The 23998-nt window shown below is 38.3% G+C and overlaps 1 protein-coding gene across 36 annotated transcripts in view; it reads left to right on the forward strand.

The window, feature by feature from the left end:
- The window catches only part of Nrxn3 (neurexin 3), a 1555288-nt gene that overhangs the window by 595886 nt on the left and 935404 nt on the right, over window positions 1–23998 (forward strand). For 31 of the 36 annotated variants that reach the window (XM_048799086.1, XM_048799099.1, XM_048799100.1 and 28 more), the window contains 2 exons: window positions 2222–2425; window positions 8580–8606. In XM_048799086.1, coding sequence (XP_048655043.1) covers window positions 2222–2425; window positions 8580–8606 — 231 coding nt within the window. The remainder of the gene's footprint in view (window positions 1–2221; window positions 2426–8579; window positions 8607–23998) is intronic. The other 5 variants (XM_048799081.1, XM_048799085.1, XM_048799089.1 and 2 more) reach the window with 1 other exon arrangement.

A 23998-nucleotide genomic window follows, 5' to 3' on the forward strand; every position in this document is an offset into this window, starting at 1 on the left:
AGCATGACCTGGGTTTCACCTGAGAGATGATTGCTTTCCAGGAATTTGAGCAGGTGCCTTTACATTACTTTTCAGGACCTTTTGTGTGTTGTGTAAGTAGGGTGGGGTGGGGTGGGGTGATGGCACAGGCTGTTTTAGGATCCTCATGTGGTCTATCTGCCTCCTGTCTCTCCCTGTTTTAATTTGTTCTGTACTTTCAATCAGGAGTATTTGTTTCTGTTTTTCATTGTTATGTCCTCAACACCTGAGTGCCTGACCTACAGTACAAATGAATGAAATCATAGTATCTTCTCAAAATTTCTTACTCTCTTACTTTCCAGGGTCCACCAAAGCACATTGATTTTATTCAATCTCAAATGTCCTCTGTAACTATTGTCACAGATGATTTATCCTCTATATCCATGGCAGATTGGCTCTAGGACCCTAGTGGATACCAAAATCCACAGATACTCAAGTATTTATATAAAATGATGGAGTGCTTGCATATAACCATACATATTCTCCTGTACACACAATTGCATATATTACCATTTATACAGCAAATTCTATGTAGTTATTATATTTTTTAGGAAATAATTACAAGAAAAAGTCTGTACATGCTAAGTACACATATAATTTTTTTTTTAGAGAGAGAGAGAGAGAATTTTTAATATTTATTTTTTAGTTTTCAGCAAACACAACATCTTTGTTTGTTTGTGGTGCTGAGGATTGAACCCGGGCCGCACGCATGCCAGGCAAGCACGCTACCGCTTGAGCCACATCCCCAGCCCATACACATATAATTTTTACAAATATTTTCAACCCAAGGTTGATTGAATCCATAGATGTATAATCTATGTATATAGAAGGCCAACTCTACTTCTCCAAATATATACCTTAAGTTTGTGTTAAATTGAATCGTTTGCAATTATTTAGAACCCCCCTTCTTTCTTTCTTTTATGTCTGTAGACATGCTCTCTAGAATGTGCTGTCAAATGTGATGCCCTCATTTCTTTCATCACAAATGCCACCCATCTCCCAGGACTTGCTCAAACTCTCCTCTGAATGCCATCACCATCATTTTATACCTTTCCTCTGTCATTTAACTATTTTTTATGTTCATAAAGTTATTTGTACATGATATGTCTACCTTTAGAACAAGGACTTTGTTTCACCCGTGTTTTCAACACAGCACATGCACGTAGCAATTATCTGACAGCAAATATTTAATAAAGAACCTAGTGCCAGATGCTGAGCCCAGTGACAAGCTGGCTTCATGGAAATGCAAATGATAGTTGCTTCCTGGTTCTCTGAAAATATTTGCTGATTGGATGATTAAATTTTAATTTTACACGTTGAGTATCATGGGTTATAAAATAGAATTGATATCGGGTATGTTGTGTCACAATCCACGTTGTGTGATTCTGGAACAATGACATATGCTTCTAAGAGTCTTGGTTTTCTTGTTTGAAAACAGTAACAATAGACCCACACTGTAGCATTGAGATGTCGTATAGGGGTGGAGGTTGAGGTCTTATAAACAACAGGCTAGTACTGAAGGATGCATCAAATGTAAGTGTTTCCTTTCTTCCTTATAGAAGTTCTGTTTGAACACAAGCAAAATGAGTTTCTGATGGGTGCCATTAACTTTTTATTGTTGTTGCTGTAGGTCTAGCTCTCTCAATCTTCTTTGAATGGTCTGAGCACCTCTCACCGTGCCTGGCCATGAGGGATGGTCTAGGCACTAGCCTGATGCTGTTGCCTATTCCTCCTTCTCGAAGCTCTATGGCCAATACCTGCTTGCTCAAGTGGTTATAAATGTCTGCTCTCCTCCTACTCTCGGTAAAAATACTTATAGGGATTCACAGTTTTGCTTTTTAGATCTGTGTTTCTTCTAGGACATCCAGCATTACAATTACTACTATTTGTGGGTGCATTTTCCCTTTTGCAAAATACCTTCACATCCAGTGTTTAATTTGGTACTCTTGGCAAGTCTGTGAGCATCCTAGGGCGGGTACCAGTACTGTCATATGCACTTTTCAGATGAGGAAATAGAGTCTCAGAGTTTAGATGTTCTGCCCAAGATCACAGAGTTAAAAGGTAACAACAACAACAGGAGTTGATCAAATACTTGTCCCCTGGCTACAAATTTGGTGCCCTGTCTGCTCAGCCTGGATGCAAAGGGGTATGTGAAACTGTAGCATTCTTCAAGCTAACAACCTCCTCCATTCTTCTTTGGCAGAGGCGTCCATCCTGAGCTACGACGGCAGCATGTACATGAAGATCATCATGCCCATGGTCATGCACACTGAGGCTGAGGATGTGTCCTTCCGCTTCATGTCCCAGCGAGCCTACGGGCTCCTGGTGGCTACTACCTCCAGGGACTCTGCTGACACGCTGCGCCTGGAGCTCGATGGGGGTCGAGTCAAGCTCATGGTTAACTTAGGTATCGTATGAAGGACCCTCTGCTACTCTGTTTGGGCTTGTCTTCCCTTTCTTTTCTGATTTTCATTGGTTTGATTGAATTCTTTGTTTGTTTCTTGAAAGTTAGCTGCTCACCTCTTGTTTAATAGACCAAGGATAAAACCCAACAGCAACAAAAACCTTCTCCTTGTTTCTGCATGAGGTTTTGATGTCAATTTCTGGTTTCTGACAGTGGTGGTTTCTTTACTAGATTATTTGTTTTTCTAAGTTTCCGTTCTTGGTTTTTTGGAATCGTTTAGCTTTGTGTAAAACACGCTACTTTGGTCCATCTTTTGATCAATCATATTCCCATTAAGTCCAATTCCTTAGTCACCCCTCAAAACAGTCAACACCAAGGGCACAGAAGGGGCAGGAGAAGAGGCAACATGTAAGGTTGGGTTTAAGAGGACTAAGGACATCAGCAGGGTGAGAAGCACATCATGTAGGGTTCCTGAAGACTATTGAGACTAAGATTCTGATAGCCCTAGAGATTATGAGGTCTCCTAATTCTTTCTTCTAGAAAGACAAGTCAGATGGTTGTTTTGTCTCATTGAAAATATGTTTCCCAAAGTTGAGAGTCTCTGACATGTGGAAGGAAAATGTGCCCGCTGATAATGAACCTCACTTTCCTTCCCAACACTCTTAACCACTTCTCAGCAGCCCTTTAGCAAAAGATTGTGACCTCACATTGTAACCTACAAATTCCACTGTACAATGAATATCAATTTTACAGTACATTTGAAAATTATGACGACTTCAATTCTCTTGGGATAGGATCTATTCTTTGACTACAGTCACCTATAATGAGTACCATGAAAATTCTTCGATGGCCTCACATTTTCTCCTGGCTATTTACTCTCTTTACTGGATTTTAATGGATCTTTAGTGGAGAATGGGGGCCTTGGGTTTTGGAAGAAACAACCCACCAATCATTTTTTCTGATCTTCCAATTCAGCAGAAAGTCAATGCCCAGTGCTGACAGGGTTAGTGTTATAACTGGGTCCAAACTTTCCAAGCTAATAGATTCATTTGCCTGTGTAGTATAAGTTTGGATACCAAACTCCCTTATAAAGATTTCAGTGGAGCAGCTTGTTAAAGGTCCAGGGACGACATGAGGGACAAATGTACTAGATTTAAGACCATGGCAAGTTCAAGAAGGCCTGGTGGAAGGTGGAACTTTGAATCCGTACCAGTCCTATTCTCTGTCAGGTCAACTCATCCTACTTGCAAAATGCCTACACTGTAATTCTAAAATCTCTAGTACACAGAGGACTGTTTTGAGCAGTGGCTTATTTAGTTATGTCTTTTTTGTTGTTTCCTTCTCATTTGCAGCTTTTACAACACTATGCCCTTTCTCTTGCCCAACCTCATTTGATTTCCGTTGTCACTGTGTTTCTTGGTTTTCTTTAGTTTGTGTGTATGTATGTGTTTGGTTATTTTAGGTTTTGTTTTTCTCTTCTGCTGGATCTTTTCATGTGTGTTCTTGAGTTCTCAATCTTCCTGATCATCAACCATGGTAAATCAAAAGATGGTATTCAACCCTTCAAAGGCCCAAAGCCTGCGGCCCGCATAGCAAACAGCCTTGTGAACAGAGAGTACTGAGCAGCCTACAGGGGCTGGCATACCCCTGTCCCTCCCATCTTCCCTTCCGTACACCATCTTCCCACCTTAAATAGACCAGTTTAGGGATATAGTACCTAAAACCAACCACCAGCAACTTTGATCACCTACTACTCTGGAAAACAGCAGAAGGGATAAAACACAAAACAAAACAGACAGAAAAATTTCCTACATAGCCTATAGAAAAAGAAGATGGAGACAATTTTTAAGTTCAAAGTCAAAGAGGGATGTGCCCATGAGTATGAATCAGCCCCGTGGGACCCTGGGGGAGTGCACCCCGTGCCGTTAAACAGACAACTTGTTTTTCCTTATTAGATGTTGTTTTATAAAGATTAGAAAGTCAACTGTGACAAGTCTTAGGAAAAAAAGAGGACAAAGGGAGGGATAAAAGGGGACGTGCACTGAAGGAAGAGATAGAATCTTACACACTCACACACATGCACACGCATACTCAGAATTAGTCATAGACCAATGTGTATTCCTAGAAGCAAATTTTTTTCTATTTTAAACTGTAACCAAAGTCTGGGAGCTGTGCTTTTCTTAAAGAATTTGGCCTTTTGGCTTCTTTTAGTACACCATCCATCTAACTTGTCCAAAGTTAAAATATCTTGGACAAAAGACAGCCCCTCCCTGTAGAGCACTGTGTTCCTCCAAAAGAAGTCATGATTTCCTTTTTCCCTAAAGGGTATGGTTCATCACAACTGCTGTTTGGGGTTTAACTTTATTTCAAACCTTACCCGAGAAAGCTAAATTTTAGGGCTGGGGTTGTGGCTCAGTGGTAGACCGCTTGCCTAGCATGTGCAAGGCACTGGGTTCAATTCTCAGCACCGCATATAAATACATAAAGGTCAATTGGCAATTAAAAAATATTTTAAAAAAGAAAGCTAAATTTCAATTTTTTGTGCTTGTGAACATGTACCTTCTCATAATCAGGCTTTGACCAAGGGTTTCTCTATTTTGTCTCCTAAGGACACACCTTTATAAGCATTTTCTTTCTTCCTGCTACAAATTTACATTTCCTTTTTTTCGTGATTATAGAAGAAAACATCTCCAAGCAGAGTTTGCATTTACAAGCCATCCCCCAAACTTCAAATGACCACTTTGTTCTCTTATTGCATTTAAGATATCTTGGTTTTATAGCACATGCACAGATATTACTATCGATTTCAAAGTGCTCACCTATATAAGTTCATGGTAGAAAATCCTAGTTCCTTTGATGTAACCTATCGCTACATGCCAATGAGACTAGGATTTTCTAAGGACTTTGTTTTTGAAAACAGCCATTTGTGCTAATAGCAGGTGTGAGGAAGAATATCTTGCATTACATGTTTTTAAAAGTTGTGAGGTTGGCTACTGATTAACCATATTTTTCTCCTTGATTATTAAAAATACAATAGCAATATTTTATTATTATAATATAGTTGAAAATTTAAATGACCTTGTCTTAATTTAATCTCTTAATAATTTTGTGAGATAAATCACAAAAATGTTTTTACATTGACTTTTACAAATGTGAAACAAGCAAGAAATATGACTTTTCAAAGCTTATGCCAAAAGTTGGTAGCTGGGACTATAATTCCTGTCTCTAAACTGCTAGATCATTATGGATTATCTGTAAACCCTACAGGTCAATATTGTGGATCAATGATGTGATGTTCTTAATGACTTCAAACTGCTTTCATGATGGTCACCTTTGTAACCTGCTAGAGGGAGATCTCCTTTTCCCTTGATGCTCAATTTAATCGAGCCACACTACAGAAAAAAGAAACCTGCAGGGGGTACAGCCTTCAGGGTCCTCAGCAGAGAGCCAGAAACACTCTGCCATGGTGGAGGTTCTGGGCAGTGTGAGGCAGTTTGGTTAACTGAATTGAAATTCTCCAGATATTCTCCCTCTAGCCTTGCTGACTACTGTTTTATGCATTATTGAAAATATACAACTTTTAGAAACATTCATCTCTTTCACATTCAGCCCAAAGCTCATCAATATGGACAATGATATTTTTCTTCATTTGCTAAAATAAAACAACAACAACAACAACAAAAAAAAAAACTAAACAAATAGACATTGCATATGTACATACACAAAACAAACAAAAAACCAAATGTGTACATAAACGCACACCTCAACTGTCATGCCAAGACTCAGGCAGGATTTTTTTTCAAGAGAGTTAAGTCTGGCTGCTACCAAAGATAGATCTAAAGGAAATGGACATCTTGGGCCCATTTTCCCAGCTCATTTTTTCATTAAAGTATATATCTTCACTACCCCAAACATAGCCTCAGAGCTTGTGAAGAAGAGACCAGGGTAGATTTTTCTCCCCAAACCACTAATTCTTCAGGCTAAGTAACAAAATAATTCTTGTCTTGACTTAAACAAATTGACTGCTATCTCGGAAAACCCAGGTCCTCTCATGGTTTAGGCACAGTTCACATGTCATGAAACCATTTGGATGACCTAGAGGGATGAGGCTAACCCAGCACTTCTCCCTAGACAATATTCTTAACTGACAATAAAATATGCAGCTGCACAGAAACCAAAGCAGAAAGCCACTTCTTAGATTTGTGACTTGGGGCCCACTCCTTGGCTCCTCTCTCCTGAGCATGCACAGTCATGGGTTTCTTCTCCCTCTTCAATACTCTAGAGAGGGGCCTTGCTCCAGCTTTGGGTGATGGTAGGTGCAGCTGATAGCTGAAGTCCCACCTGCTCCCCATGCCTGCCCTCCCTCTCCCTGGTCCCCTCAGGGGCATGGCCTCCTCTGTCTGGTGATCGTACCGGTTGCTCCAGGGCTGTTTGCTCCCACTTTTCTGTTGCGGTTGACGACACATGACAAACCTAACCGCACGAAACCAAACTCAGATTTTTCTCAAGAGATGTTCTTCTGGGGAACAGATAAGCTGCCCGCCTCCTCCCTCAGAATGACTGGGTATTGTGAATTGTTCCTATCTGGATTTTCACCTGGTTTCCACTCTTCCCTGCTGGAGGCCACTGCTTCCATTTTCACATGCTTGATTAGAACAGGTTCCTTTGTGACATTTAAATGGTGGCATTACCCTCCATAACTCCTCTAAAATGTACTGAGTCAACCTTCACCAGCAGGAGAGCACAGTTGGCAAAGGTCCTTTTCCCTGTACCATTCTGCCTTTTTTCCTATCATTTAATTTCTGCCTTTTAGTGTTTGGCTTCACACAAATTATCACTGAAATTTCCAACAGCATAAACCAAACTTCGGTCCAGTCTGACAGCTGTTACCTGGCAACGAGCTATTTCTCCAGCCATTTCTGCCCAAGCCCCTACCAATACCCACTGACTCTACTCAGGAATTTTTATGTGGTGAGTGTGCCTGTGACTCTTAAGTAGAGATTAATAAAATGATGAACACTCTGATCACTTGGCACGCAATTCCTTTCTGGTTATCAGGACAATTAGATTTTTTCAAAACCCTTTCTTTCCCATTAAAAAAACTAACAAACAAACAAAAAAAAAACTAAAGAATTTTCTCTCCTCAAGATTCAGAGAGTGAAATAGGCAGGATGTCAAAGGTGCCCAGGACCTCCTCCACACAAGCCTGCCCTGCCTTCCCCCTGAATGCTGTAGGTCCCTGATTTTGCCTGGGCATTCAGGCCGGAAGACAGAGATGGGCTTCGTGAGTGGGTTGGTCTGGAAGCCTTTGAAGCAGCAGTGATCAGAAAAGCCAAATTGATTATGACAATATCCTACAACTCCTCTTGCCCTGTACCCAATGACCCCACCTCTCTAAAATCTGGGATGGGTGTTTGTGCGGTTAGCTGTTTGCAAGTGGCCATTTTATGACAGGACATGACCAGGTGGTGTTAACCCTTTCCTTGTCTCTAAGGGTGATGGCAAGTCTGCCTTTACAAATTTCTGTAGCATTCGGGACGTAAGGAGAGGGTGGAGGGCATTTTTTTTTAGATAAAGAGAAAGGGTTAAATACTGCACTGAGAAAATTCAAGGACTGATTTTTTTTTTAAAAAAACGATACAATGTGTCAGACTGATGAGATGTCTCTTTGGAACAGGAATAATCAAAATGGCATTCATGCTACTTCTAAAGTTAAATTTTAAGAATGTAAATTGTAGGGGGAAATAGAATATAATCTGCATTTGGTGGGGGAAATTTTGCCTCATTTTCCAAGTTTAACAAATTAATATTTCAAAGTGCAGGTTTGGAATAATTTCTATAAATGAATAGGCTTTTGGAAAAAAATAAACATGCTTGGTGTCTATTGTGGATATATATGTATACCAGTATATATCTCTATACATATGTGTATATATATATATGTGTGTGTGTGTATATATATATGTATCCAACTTTACTAAATAATATACTGTACATATACACCCACCCTTAAACTTGTACATACTGTGTATATATAAAATGGCCACATTTCTTGCGTGTGTCTGTCCCCGGAAGGGTGGACTGATTGTTTTTGGATGTCTGCAGCTGTTACCTTGAAGGATGCAATTTCATCTTTCATTTATTTTTCCCCATCTAGACTGTATCAGGATAAACTGTAACTCCAGTAAGTTTTCCCTCAAGTTTCATTTTGTTCTTAAAAAAAAAATAGAAAAAAAAAACTGACTTTATTTTGTTTACTATTTTATGAGCTGTTTTTTCTTTGAATTATTTTATTTTTTGACAATGGAGTTGGGGGGAACTGGGATTGACAAGATGGAGGGCTGGGCTGATGGTAAGGGCTGAGTATGACTGGGATGTGGTTTCTGAATCGGGGTAGGTCCTCTCTTCTTTTCTTGCATTTGATCTATATGCAGAAAAAGGAGAAAAGGGCCCATGGATAATGAAATGACTGGAAAATGACTTGAAATGGTAATGTGTTGTCTTTGGGAAATAACCCCCTGGGGTGAACAGAAAGTCTTAGAGCAACCAACATGCACTTCTCCACTACCAAAAACTTCAGGTGATAAAAGCAGAGTTCATGACCCAGAAGTGGCTGCCAACTCTGACATCTCCTTCCTGGCATATGGGGCTACCGGGATTTTCTTAATGTGGGTGGGCAAAACAACTGCCCTTGGTGTGATATTTGAACCAAAGGCTTGAGACATGCTCTACTAATAAGGAGGGATTGCTGACTGCCATCCAGATGTCCTGGTTCTTGAAGAAGGCTCCTGTAAGATATAGTCTGGAAACTATTCATGTCATTTCTTCCTCTGCCCAGAAATGAATGTTAACCAGAGTTGATGAGAAAGGGGAAGAGGAAGATAAACAGGAAAGATGAATGAGGGAAGAACAGGCCTAGACCAGGCAAGGAGAAAAGTAAAGAACATGCTTGAGTGTTAGTGTGTAGCAGTCAGGCTCATTACTACTAACTGCTGCAACAAGCTGTAACACTCTAACAAATAGATTCCTTCAAAAGTGACCCAGGGATTCAGGATTCTTCCATGAGGTAGGTCCACCACCTTGGAGATTTTTATTCCCTGCTGAATCCATAGGAAAGAGAGAGCCTGGGTAGCTATGCAATGTGAGTAAGTGCTTTGCCCAGAAGTGACATACATCCTTCTGCCCATTATTTTCTCATTTGTTGTAAAGGAAGCTGGGAAATGTAGTCTCATTGTGCATAGGAAGAGAAAAATCATCTTAAGTGGACATATAATGCACAGAATTCTCAGTATTAGCTCATCTTTTTGTTGTTGTTCTTTCTTTGCTATGGTCCTTTTGGAGGAACAAAAGTAGAGAGGGAAAAGAAAAGAAAATATTCCTACTCCTATATTTCATTTACCTTGTTGATTCCGTCCTATTCGACCTTTCACAGGTGCTAGTTCAAAGTTCTTTTTTGGTAGAAGATCTGTTTATCAGAATGACAAACTATGAAAGCCCAATTCTCTTTTATGGGCAAATGTTCCATATAAATTAACAAAAGAAAAAGAAAAAAATTCAAAATCTGTATAAGCAACCTTTCCTAGAGTGCCTTATGCATGAGTTGGCATTACTTGTGGTTATTTTCAGCATTGTCTTATTTTGCTGTGTTTAAATATTTCTAATTAGCCTGAAATTTCTCATGATAATTAGATCATTAAAAGCCTAACTGAAACATACTTTCTCTGCAAAGTCTGAGTTTTCTATTTTTGGAGGATTTTGTTTTGTTTTTTGCAGTTTTGAGGTACAATTTTTATACCACAAAATTCACTCGTCATAAGCCTACCACGTACAGAGTTGTCCAAACATAACCACAATTGTGTTAGAATGTCACCCTCACCCCTCTGATTTTCTCTTGTGCTCATTTGTAGTTAGTCCCTGCTCCTAGCCCTAGTCAACTACTGATGTGGTTTATTTTTATAAATTGGCCTTTTGTGGGTAGTTCATGTAAACATAGTCATTAGTGCCTGGCTTCTTTAAAAAAATATATATATATTTGTATAACATTTCTATGGAAAGCTTTATCCATTCCTTTTACACTGGGTTTCAGAAGGAAACCAGAGTCAAGCTGAGATGAAGGTGGACAGTCCCAGTGCAGCCTCTCTGGCTTCAGAGAATGACTTGGAGAACAGAGGACCCAGGGGTGATTTGATCAGATGACAGGACTTGTTTTTGCTGTGCCACCCACACTTCCTTATAGAGTCACCTCCACACTCTCCATGTGATCAGCCATGGAAAGTCATCAAAGATAAGTTTCAGGATTCCCACTCCTGGGGAGACAGGGACACAGATGACAGCAGATTTCCTGAACCTGACACAATATTTTCTAGACAGCGTTGAGAAGAAAATATGCCAGCACAGATATGTTAGCTAAACTTGACCACAGTTCAGACTGTACCTGATTTGAATGCAGGGTAGATAGTCTAGATTAGATGTTGAAAATCACATTTAAAAAAAAATCTCATGAGAAACATTTAACATGCTAAGAAAGTTAATTCTGTTGAGAGCATCAGAGAAGTGGTATAGTCTCCACTGGTTGGACTGTGGTTGATTAGAGGAAGGGGAAAAAAACAATCTCAGTCCTTCAAACTGATCAAAGACCTTCAGTGCATAAATATATCAAAATGTATCCAAGGTTATGTGGAGTCATGAAATAGATGTGATACATATTTCCTGAAGTCAATTTTAATTGTTGACTTGGAATAAAACCTTAAATTGAAACCAAACTAATATATTATGCATAATAATGCAAATAAGCATGGATCTTTAAGGTTAAAAAAAAGGAAAATTTCAAAGACATTTCCTTTTAATTGCTTATCTTCTCTATTCCATTGCTGGCATTATTGTCACTTGGGTGGAATATTTTGAGAAGATTAAATTAACAGAGAAAATGGGTAGAAGTGATTAGAACTTCTAAATCCCTCTTCTCATTGACTCTTAGAATTCATAGCTCAGTCTATGTTACAAACTCAGATGTCTCCGTAATAGGGATGCAGGTCTTTGCACTTACCAGATTGTTATCTGTGAGCATAGAGGAAATAAGATGGATTTGCAGCCTGGATTTGAGAGGGAGGGGCTTTCTTCTTACCCCTCAGCCATGTCTCCTGCTGTCATTTCAACAGAAGTCAGAGTGTGTCACTGCTCACATTTTAAAACATAGCTTTACCCCCACCATTTGGAGGGACATACTGAATTAAGCCCAAGTGAAGTCTGAATGTAAGTTTGTAAACTTTTCAGTAACTCTATTTTAGGATACCTGTCCTTTGAAAAATAACTCTGATAAAATAATGAATGACATCAGTTACTTTTTTTCTGTTCATCTACCACAGTGTTGTTCTGGGAAATGGCTGCTTCCAAGGGATTAGGGGACAGTATTTAATGGAGAGAAGAGCATGAGAAAGAAAACTGATCTCCTAAGATAGGGAAAAAACAACTGGCCATAGCACAGGGCAGTTTTGAGGCATATTTATCATTACTCACTCTAAATCTTCCTTTTCTTACTTTCCAAATTCTTCATGAATCACACACCATGAATTCCTCCTTTGCTCCTATCATCAAACCTATCAGAGTGTGGGCAAAGCAAGGTCTTTGTTTGAATGGAGGACATTTCTGGCAAGACTGTACTTAAATATATTTAATAAAAAAGGTTTTAGCTTAGAGTTTATCTTTAAAATGCAAAAGACCAAGATTTGGCAGCCGTCAGGGTAGACTGAACTCCAGGTTGACCTGGAACTCTGCTAACAAAAACAGGGATGCTTTCTAGAGAATTCCTGGAGGAAATCACCTCTTCCCATGGTTCTAGTCACAGGAGGCTGACAGTAACCTCTGAGGCGTGCAGTACTGGAAACAGGTAACGCTGTCTGTGTTGATCTCAGGTGTTTGCTGAAATGGAAGCATGGACAATGGCTTGCTTTAACCTTGTCTGATTGTGACTATTCCCAGTCCCTTCATATGTTTCAAGTCATGTATAGTATGAATGAATGAATGAATGAATGAATGAATGAATGTAATAAGCTCATATTAACTCAAAGTGGCTATTGTGTGAATAAATACAGTAAACCTACATTAATGAGTACCAATTTTCCCACTCTTTTGTCAACTCTTCCTTCTCTCAAAGGCTAACTCCTCCATATTATGGACATTTTCTTAATGTCCCTAAAAAGGGAGTGAACGCATATGCTTTATTATTTAGGGATATGTACAAACCCCACCTCTCACACCAATCCCTTTGACCCTGAAGTCTAACTGATCATTCTGCAACAAGGCTCATTTTTCCTTCTTAGACATGAATGGGAAAAGAAATAGAATGCCATTAAAAATGTACAGACTTTAAGATATTCAGGTGCCATGGTGGAGCTGATTGTGTCAGAGAAGACTTTGGTGATTCCATCTGCTTTGCATAAATTCTGATAGCTTTGCATCATCATAGAGGGACCACCTCAGAGATGTAGGTATGACAAGATTTGATGTCTCCATGTATCTCTGAGGCTGCTGGAGGAGCTTGGGCATTCCTCCTCTTGCGCCTGCTTTCCTCATTCCTGTCTTTCACCCTCTGCCTGTAGGTTTTGGGCAGACTGTCTCCAGTGTTTTGGCAAAGTCAATGGTGTGTGTGTGCCTCTATCTCTATTTAGGCATATCATCATGAGCTCCAATTTATTATACCAGACTTTAGGGTTTCTTCTCTTTCTTTTTCTCTCTCTGACCTCTCCATATTATCAGAACATGTGATTTCATTTTTAGGCTTGCTTTATCTGAGATTCTCAGAGCTAAATTCTTGAGTTCATCCCTTTAACTCAGAAATACTTACTGCAAACCAACCTAGAAGCCTAATTTCTTCACTCTTGAGAGTCTTCCTGGAAAGAAATTGTAGACCTCCATTGCTATCCATTCCAAGACTTAGACACTTATCTTTTTAGTTTTAGTGGAGATGGGAAATCACAAAGCAAAATCCTATGATAATAGTGCGTCATCTGTCAGTCAAATTATGAGCATCACTCTTTAAAATTTCCATCTTCACACTGGATGATTATCCTCCAACTTTTCTCAAAGCCTGAGAAAATTAATAAATATTAATTTCAATTGGTTTTATTTTTAAATAGGTAAAAGTTGTATACAGAACAAAAAACAAAGTAGTAAAATTTCTACTACCTGATCTTAATGCTAGTACTGCAACACCCTTTTTAAGAGGCAACAAAAATTACCAGTTTTTCTCGCATAATTCTACAGATAGATTCAAAGTATGTAACATATATTTATAATCATGTTCTTCTGCTCCTCCTTCTTGACATAAATATTAACAAACCCCTCCACTTTTTTTCCACTTCAACTGTCTTAGGGAATATTCCATGAAAGAATATTACATAATATTCCATTTTGTGGCAATAGATTTTAATAAATAAGTACCCCATTGACGTATATTTAAATTTTCACCTTTTTACAAAATGCTATAAAAAGTTACAAAAATGTATCTCTTTTGTTCATTAGTCTTTGCACATATATACAGGAATATCTATTGGATAATCCCTGTAAGTGGAATTGCTAGATCAATAAAAAGTATATTATAAATATCAAAAGATATTGTCAAGTTGCACTACAAAGAGGTTGTATAAATTTATACTCCTACCAGCAATATGAGTGATTGTTTCTCCTTATCCTTGTAAAATATTATCAAGCTTTTTATTCATTTGCTAAAAAATAAGGCTCTTTAAAATGTTGCTGTCACATAGTCCAATGACAGCTCATTATCCCTCAATATCCTTTCCTTCCATCCTTTCACTTCCTCAGGTAGATGTAGGGGGACCATTGCCATTCAAAATGTTGGTGATTCCTTATAACAGAAATATTTTAATAGAAATTTACTAAAGAAGCAGTTCCTAAGTTAATAATCAAGTTTACTGTAGAAAAGTGGCAATATGCTATACGAATCTTGTATGATTTATCTCCTGTATCGCTATTGATCTGCATTAGAATCTCAATAAAGAGAGGCACTTTAGTGCATTTGCCAAGAGCAAGGGGGTGTCTGAAGCCCAATAACTTCGAGTTCACTTCTTATCTTTACACCTAAGCTGTGTGTCTTTGGGCAAGTTACTTCGACTCTTGGTTTTCTCAGTTGTAAAATGGGGTAGTCATAGTATCTACCTCTCTAAGAATAAAATGTGGCACATATTCCTAGTCTGGGATGATGATGACCATCATGATAGATACTATCTCGCAGCATCTCAAGTGAAAAGGTGCTTTTGGGAAACTGTACATGAGCAAGACTCCATAGCCATATATTCTTAAAACGTTCTTTTCAGTAGCTTAATAGATGCCTATGAAATGAGTGTTCCTATTTTCTCTGGTCAATTACCCTAGGCAATAATAAACTCTCTTCCAAAACCACAGAGTTACACTGGATTTTGCTTCAATAACATTACTAATAAGACTTTCTATGAGACCATCTGTAGGTCAAGTTGGAGTTCTTTTCCCCCAGAGTGCATTATTTTGAACAAATACTTGATGTTAACTCAGAACTGATGAAAATATGTGACTTCATGAGTTCTTCTGTATTTATTTTTGGGACTCTGATATCATTTTAATAAAAGCTTAATAGTGTTCTAAAATGAAAATATTCTCTTTAAAATGCACAGATTTTCTAATATCAATTTTATATAATATAAATAGGAACTAAACCAAAACAGTCATAAATAAGGGGTTTTGCAGCAAGAGTATAGACTTCTGGCTATGAAAATTACTGTTTGTGTGGGTCCCTTGGTGCATTCTTTTTTATGCCTTTGAAAGTCACCACATTCATGCAGACCATAGTGAAAAAGAGGGGCTTGTTCACCAGGAGGAGAGAAGAATGGACCTCCTCTTAGGAGTCTTGTATTTCAGTTTCAATCAGTTTGTTGAAGCATAGTGTGATGAGTCAACAAGTTTGAGATTCATACCTGGCTCTTTGGGTAATTGAAATGACACTTATGTCACAGGCTGGTGGTTTTGTCCTCATTAGATCCATACATGATGTCCAGAGAAGTAGAAAATTAATGATTATTTAGAAATTAGAACTACAGTACCATCCCTCCCCAACTCCTGGGGTTGTCCTTTTTTGAGAACAGGTTAAAATAGCCATTGACAGAAGAACAAACTTTTTCCTTTCGTGGCTTTAGCTAATGTCACTGTTTCTGTGATTTTAAAATAATCCCTGGGCTCTGAGATGCAAAGACATTATCTTTTGTTTAACTTCTCCGTGCGCAGTGAGTACCTAGTATAGAAAAGTCTGCTCAAGATGGTACTTTAACATCTGCACTTCATATGGAATTTAGAAGGGATAAAAAGATTGGGCTTGAGCACCTAATTAAGGAGTAGATAGAATGTGAGCTTGAGGAGTTAAATTATGCATAAGCGGCTTTTGAAACAGTTGGCTTTGTCCCCTCAAAGGAAGAAGCAGCAGAAATGGCAAAGGAAGAGAAAATAGACTTCAGTTGAAAGCACAAGTCTTCCCAAGATATGCAGATGTAAATTAAATTGCTAAATTCTAGGAAAGATTGCTAAATAAAGGAGTGAGATTTCCCTATCTGAACATCTCAAAAACAGAAGAATACCTTTTCAATTTGTTAACATTCTCTTGTGAGCTATCAAGCAAGAGAAGCAGTATGGAGACTCAAAAGTCCTTATTAATCACAGCTTAAAGTACTGTATGTGTACAATTAGTGCACATGGTTTGGATGTATTGTGGAAAGAGAATGTGCTGGTTTGGAGATACACATATATGTATATACCAGTGTAACCTAAGATTTCCACATTGCTATCTGTCACTGTGTGATTTGTTTCTCCTAAAACTACATTGGATAGAGTATATGCTCAATATATGAAGTCATTAACTCGGTGAGATAATAAATTGTATCTGTCCCTTCATCTCGACTGATTATTTATACAATTCTCTCATAAAAAAAATACACACTACAACTTTTTGTCTTTTTGTCATTCCAAAAGGAAGAAAATTAACTGAAGGATGAATTTTTCCTTTAATCCCTAATATTCTGAAAGAATATGTATTCCTTTCTCTGTAAAATATGAGATGGAGGGACAAAATGAAGAATTTTCCATGAAGTCTGATTTGGCCAGATTTTGATTGAAGTAAGGAAAATTTCATAAGAGCAAGATGAATATGTATCTCTGAATATTATGTGTCCTTCTCATTCCTCTTTTACTTATTCCATGAGCATTTACTGAGAATTTAACAGGATTTCAAGTGCTGGATGTCAGCTTTAGGGATTTATATTGTGGATTCCCCCCAAAAATGCAGTAGAAAGTCCCACCAACTGGGCAATTCCTTTGCATTTCTTGTTTCTCTTAGAGAAATTGGACCTCGGACTCCTCTGTCTCTAAACTCTGTCTCTAAAATCCATACAAGAGTCCCAGATTTTTTTTTTTCAAATCTAGTTCAACATTCAGATCAACAGAATGGGCCTTTTGTTTCGTTTTGTTTCATACCGTCTGTGGATTCCCTGAGTGGAGACTGGAGACTGGTCCACTTGTCAGGGCGTTTTCCTTGCTTTGTGAGGTTGTATTCAGTCTGCTCTGCTCTGTTGGACTTACCCTCCAGCCTCTGACCACCTGCTTGGAGCCAGGCAAGCTGCCACCTGCTCTTCTTTCAACAGCTGAGATTTCAGGCGCTGTAATTTGGAGCAAAAATACTGTTTTTTGTCTTTCCATTTACCTTTTGAAGCTTTCTTGATGTACTCTAGTATATAACCAGATTTGCAAGGTGATGAATTCAGTTAAGTGTTAATGTTAGGCACAGTTCACACTTTGGAGACAAGGAGATGTTAAAGTACACCTACATGGAGACTGGGCCTGATGAATCCCTGAGACCACAAGGCCAATTAGGCCACATAAGTGATCTTAACTTGCTTTATTTGTAAACCTAAGCAATACTTAATTTCGAATATTTCTTGTAAATGTCTACATTAAAAAAATAAATAAATAACAAGTTCAAAGGTTTTAGAATCATCCAACCAATATATATAACTAGTGATTTTCAGTGGAATAGACCAGCCTAGGCTACTATATAATAGTGATCAATTAAATGTTTCTTTCTTTTTTTTTAGGATAAATTTTTTTTATTGATTTTTTTTTAAAAATAAATGACAGTGGAATGCATTACAATTCTTATTACACATATACAGCACAATCTTTTCATATCTATGGTTGTATATAAAGTATGCTCACACCAAATCATGTCTTCATACATGTACTTTGGATAATGATGTCCATCACATTCCACCATCCTTGCTAACCCTCTGCCCCCTCCCTTACCCTCTCAACCCTTCTATGTTCCTTCTATAGAATGTTTCCCCTTTTATTCCCTCAGTGGAGTGCCTAATCCATTCTGGATTCAAGCTGCTTGGTTCATGAACCACTATTTGCTCAATTAAACTTGTTTTATTGGGCCTTTTTAATGGCCTGGTCACTTTATCAATGAGATTCAAGCCAAGGTTACATTATCAGTCAAATGTCTCCATTCCTGTTTGGTAACACGATAAATATATTAATGGGCATATATATTTATATTCTGTCTAATATATATAAAAATGATATAAAAGGAAAATTATAAGACCAGGGTATATACATTTCCTGGCTATTTTATTGCTTCCATGATTAGAAGCACATAGCTTTTTAACTCTGAGTTGATTTAAAATAAGGTAAAGAGTTTACTTTTATTAGGAAGTTAGAGAAATGAATCTTAGAAAAAAGCATGTCTTTCCTTCTTAAAAGGAAGCTGTTTCAGTGAAAAGCTGAAAATGTAATATCTGTATATAAAGTCATTGTCATCTCCAAAGCCCATGCCAGCCCTGTCAGCAGCAGTGTTCTCAGTGGCTACATGAAGGGCCTGTAAGGAAATGGAAAATAAGAGAGGGTCTTGATGGGTACAAACAAGAGGGGTGGAGTTCAATAATCTAAGTGTCTGTCTTCCTGAATGATTGACATTATATTACAGTAGAAAAAGATCAAGCTTCATGTGTGTTCCAAAAGGGAGGCGAAATGTAAGGGAGAACATGTCCTCGGCAGCCAAATCTGAGTGATTATGAACTCAGGATCTTCCCACTGGCCTGTGGGGCACACTTTTAATATTACCATGTTACCGATGGGGAAACCAAGGCTTGTGGAAGTCAAGTGCTCAGTGATTAAGTGCAGGTTTGAGTCTTTGTAAATTTTATCTATTTTTTCTGATTTTAAATGAGTATTCTTTTGTCATCTATGTCAGTCTGTGTTTTAATGATGACACAGGATATTTTTCACTCATAATGAGCAAAAATACCCACCATAAAAATACCAAATTAGAAAGGATATTATGAACTAAAGTCTTGGACAGAGGATGAATGGCAATGGAATGAAATTTAGTTCTGAAATCTAGGAGATGTCCGAAATGAAATGGGTGTCCTCCACAAGAGCAGGCAGGATGCAATCTAAAGCGATAAACAGGGCTACTCCTCTGTTCCAGGGACAATAAAAATCAAGAATATTAGAAACCAAAGTTGTAGGCAGGAAGCCATGCTTATTTCCTTTAAGTGATTCTATAGTTTCCTCCTTAGGAAAGGAGAACCCAAAGGAAGATAGATAAAGAAAATACAATCAAGCCCAAGGTAGTCATCCCCCACTAGAGAAGGATGATCATTTCTTCATGAGAAGAAATTGATAATCGAAATTAAATAGACACGACATAGGTGTGCCTGTAATAGTTGGAATGTCTAAACTACTCAATTCACTTATTGCTATGGACAAGGAAAGTCCTTTTGATAATGAAATCAATGTAATTCTGTTGGTCAGAAATGGGAAAAAAACTAGACATTGAATCTCCCTAATGAATGACGAGTTAATTTCCCAGCTCCATTTGTGTGACTTGGTTTACTCATGCTCTTCCATACCTGGGAAAAAATCCAAAGGGGTAAGAAAATCGTGGTTAACCTTTTAAGGCATGGAATTGAACATGAAGATATTTCCTCATTCTTTCCCCTCTCCAATTTTTACCTGCACCTTTCTCTTCCTTTGTCATAGCAAAATGGATGCCACCAAGTCCATAAAGACATATATGAAAAAATTTTGGCAACCTTTGCTATTATCATATAAAATGCATGGACTTAACAGATGACTAGTAAGTACAGCCAAAAAATAATAGCAAACATCGTGTGTTACCTGCATGTCAGGCCCTAGGATAAGGAGTTTGCCTGCATTTACCTTGTTCAGTGTCTTTTACTGTCTTATAAGATGGGTGCGTTATTCTCTTTTTCAAAATGAGAGTCATATGGAAAACCTAGTCTGTCTAACCCAGCGTGTCTTGTTCCAAAGCCCCTGCTCCTTACCACTGCACCTGATGCCTCCTCTAATATGACAGAAGTGTTGATGCTCAATGAATGCCACCCACCACTTTCAAACTATGACCATAGTCCCCATGAAAGTAGCCACCTTGTGCCAGTAATAAATCCTACTTCTTTAAGTAGTCTTTCTGAAACCTTGACCTACACAGAGTCAGACTTCCTTGACTCTATATTTTGGTATGTTAGTGTCTCGTTCTTGTTCATAACTAGTCTGAGGCACTGTTTGTTTCTATGACTGAAAGATACTCGGCCTTTAGGATGCACAGAGAATAAATTAGGTATTTCTGAAGAGGCATAGAGACAACTAAGAAGAGGGTAACATTAGAATGCCCCAGTTCAGTTTATCTTTGTCACTGTTGAGTGCATGTATGTGTTTGCCCATGATGAACTCTAGGCAGAAGAAACAAAAGCAATATAAATAATATAATGTGATCTACCTGTGCCTTTGTGAGGTTTCTCTTGGTAATAGGCTGCACTTGTTTCTTTCTATTATGCTTCAGTACTGGTAGCCAACAGGTTGTGGTTGCCCCAGGTCCCTGGGTCCTTTACAGCCCTGTTGTTGTCCTGGCTTATTTAATGCACTGTATACCATTCATAGTCACCTGCTGTCATTCTTCTGTGGCAGTTCTGTGGTTACCACCTTCATGAAGCCTTCACTTCTATCCAGGCAGGTCTAGATTTGTCCATTCTAAGGTCTCTTAGGACTTTGCATATCTCTCATGGCTCTCATGGCATTTGTATTGCTTTATTTGCTGATATGTGCATCCCCAGAACCAATTTCTAAACCCTTTACAGTTTGGAAAATGCACAAAATATCATCATGACATCACTGTCCAGCACAGGGCCAGACATAGTGGCATGAATGCACATTTAGTGAATTAATTAATAATTAGAAGTTTAATGACTTGAAACTTTGGGCCATGGAGAAGTCTGCAAGGATAAATATAGATTTCTTAATAAGGAAAATTATTCCAAATCCACAAAGTGGGAAATCTCAGTAGATCAGATGAAAATATCATTACATACCACTTTAAGGACATTTGTCTGCCTCCTGAAAAGAAATATGCTTTTTAGAACTCCTTACTAAATACTACTATGTTAGAAGGCTAAATTTATATATGAGGAAATGTGCTTTCAAATCAGTCTAATCTATCTATATTTTACCCAAATGGTAAAAGAGACATTTAAGGCACAAATCACTTTTGTGCAGTTTTGTTCTGTACATGTCAAATTTTTAGGTTTCATATCATACTCAGCCTGGATTGAAATCTATATCCACTCCTGTATTATTTTTTATATAAAAAAAACCTCTGTAATTTCACACTGATCCTTAAAGAGAGTGAAGATGACTCAGAGCAGAAAAATAAGAAAAACCAACAATGATAGCAACATAGGATCAACATCTCAGGGTGGAAAGAACTGAACCTTCAAGTCCAGTTGAACCTGCACTCTACTAATTAGCTCTTAGTCCTGGGGCAGTTTCTCCGAGTCCTCATTATTAGTGGTAAGAGCTGTACTGTCATTTGATGAAGAGGAAAAATGTCTGAATGGAAACACAGCTGCCAACCCTGTGATTTCCCTCCTAGCATTTAAAGAGGCACCGAGACCTAGGGATGCCCTTACAGCCCTGTGCCTCACTGCGTGAACTGCTCATTGATCATTTGAACCTGTAACAATAGAAACATCAGTTTCCCTAGGCCTCTTGGGTACTTGTCTGACCTTTCTGATTTGTCAAAGGGAATTGTTTCTTTTGCAAAATGCTTCATAGGAGACAGGACAAGAATGAGGATTTGAAGAAGTTGAGTGTACCTGAGATAATTTCCAGGGTTTTAACAGAGGGCAGCTGGCTGAGAATCTTGTGTGAAATAAATGCAGGGCTTTTTTTCTCATTTCCAGTAAGGTCCCATTATTATCATATTGAGGATGAGGATTCTCCTCAATCAAAATCAAGGGACCCATCATTCATTTCACTTTTAGAGGAGTTAAAGTATCTCTGAGAAAGTAAAGTAGGATAAATGACATGCACGTATGTGTTTGCCCATGATGAACTCTAGGCAGAAGAAACAAAAGCAATATAAATAGTATAATGTGATCTACCGTTGAATGAACACTGACTTCATGCTGGGTAATATTTTGCGTTGTTAAGTGTACTGTATTCTTTAACTCTCATAAGGCTATATTTGGTTGGTAGGATTTGCACATAATTTGTGGGACCTAGCACAAAATGAAAATGCAAGCCCCCTATGTAAAAAGCAGGAAAGGAACTTCTTCCTTTCTTTCACAGTATCTTTCCCAGACTGATAAATCTGAGAATACTCAGGGAGCAAGTGTAGACCCTCACAGGCACCTAGAACCCCATCCTATGATTCCACATATGGAGGAGGAAAAAATGGATGGCCAAGACCCCTCCCAGGAAGTGGGACCTCATCATTCCATTGTCCCATTGAGCTCAAATTCAGATTATAAAACATAAATTCAGATAAAATACTTCAAAATTTCAAGAAGGCAACTGCAAGGTACTCAACTCCACACCCACAAGGCTCTGTGTAATTTCCTTGGTTGAGTGTCCATGAAGCTGGCCCTGGAAAATGGTAATATTGTTATCTGAATTTTATAGATGAGGAAACTTCACATACCAGAGAACAGATTTCTTTGTTTGTTTGGGGGTTTTGGTGACATTTGTTTACCATAAAATCACCGAAACCTATTATACCTATCATATGCAACTTGGCTTGTTCTAAAATTTTGTATAATTTTAATACTGTATTTCATAAATACCTAAATGGGTGTCTTTGAAGCATCATAGCCAAAAATAAATTGTGAATCCCATGAATCCATTTTTTTTTCCCTACAATGTTTCACACAATGGCATAGAACAGCCCAGCACATTTTTCTGGCCAATGGAAATGTGCTTTCTTTCTGAATGCCCATATTGAAGACTCTGACGTCTATGACTAGTGTAATTTTCTAGTAAAAAAATCAGTTGTCCCTGAATGAGTGTGATCTTCAATAGCCACTGTGTCCATATCATGTTAATCTCTTTGCTCCTTCCCAAGAATCATTTTCCTCTAGAGCCCAGTGTGAATGGCTTCTTGTCCATTTTTACCAAACCTCACTTCAGGGGCCTACATTACCATTTCCTTTCTCTAGAGGATCATCACCAACTAGAAAACAGAATTAGGACATTATCATACTAATGCACCATTGCTGCAGAAATCCTTTGGGGTGAGAGAGAGGGGAAATAAGGGATATTCCAGGAATAATCGCCTATTCGCTATCTTTAGAACAACGCTGCCCAAAGACTTGGTTTCTGATTTGTTATCCTATTCTTGCCTTTACCTCATGAAAAGATTAATAAAGTGAATTTCACTTCAAAGTGAATGGATGATGGGAAAACTATTAAATCCCATTAAAATATTTTAAGGGAAAAGCACTGTCCCTTGCAACAAATTCCACAAACTGGAACAGAACAAGAGCAAAATGGTTTCCAGCTAATAAGTAAAAGGGAAACCCTTGCTGCAGCCATGATGCCTGCCATTCCTCAGGGCTGGTGGACCAGGCCATTTTTCAGTATTTTGCTGGTTAGAGTAATTGATGCAGGTTTCTACTGAGCAGTCATTCTGGCTCCCATGTCCCTGTTTTTCTTCTAATTTAGGGCACTGCAGTGGGGATTGACATGCTCAACTGTTTGACTCTCTCAATCCTTGTGGCCTGTTCTTGTTCAAAATAATGTCAGAGGAAAATGACAACATTCCCCCAGGGAGCTAGAGCTCACCTAGTATTTATATTCATGGAAGAGCATTTCCCTGTACTTACAGTATACTTTGTCCTATAGAACACCGCACTTGGTTGTGTAGGATTTTATTGCCACAGCCTTTGAAAGCATACATTTACTCTCCTATGGTGTGATAATGCACTTCCCTTCAGACTGATTCGTACCAGAGAACTGGTGTACTTGGACCCCCTGCATCCTGAGTGTTAGCTCATGTCACAACTGCCTGAAGGCAGCAAGTGTTCATTGATAATGATTTCATCCTCTTTTTATGCGATTTCATGTTGGTTTAGCTTTACCTTCTAAATCACCACTTAGTTTATAGTTCGATTATTATTGATCCAAGTGCTACCAGTAAACAACTCTATTGATGGCAAGTTATCTGTTTGGGAGGCAGGTTAACTTTCA

The sequence above is a fragment of the Marmota marmota genome, unplaced genomic scaffold (assembly GCF_001458135.2).
Source record: "Marmota marmota marmota unplaced genomic scaffold, marMar, whole genome shotgun sequence".
Classification (NCBI taxonomy): Eukaryota; Metazoa; Chordata; class Mammalia; order Rodentia; family Sciuridae; genus Marmota; species Marmota marmota.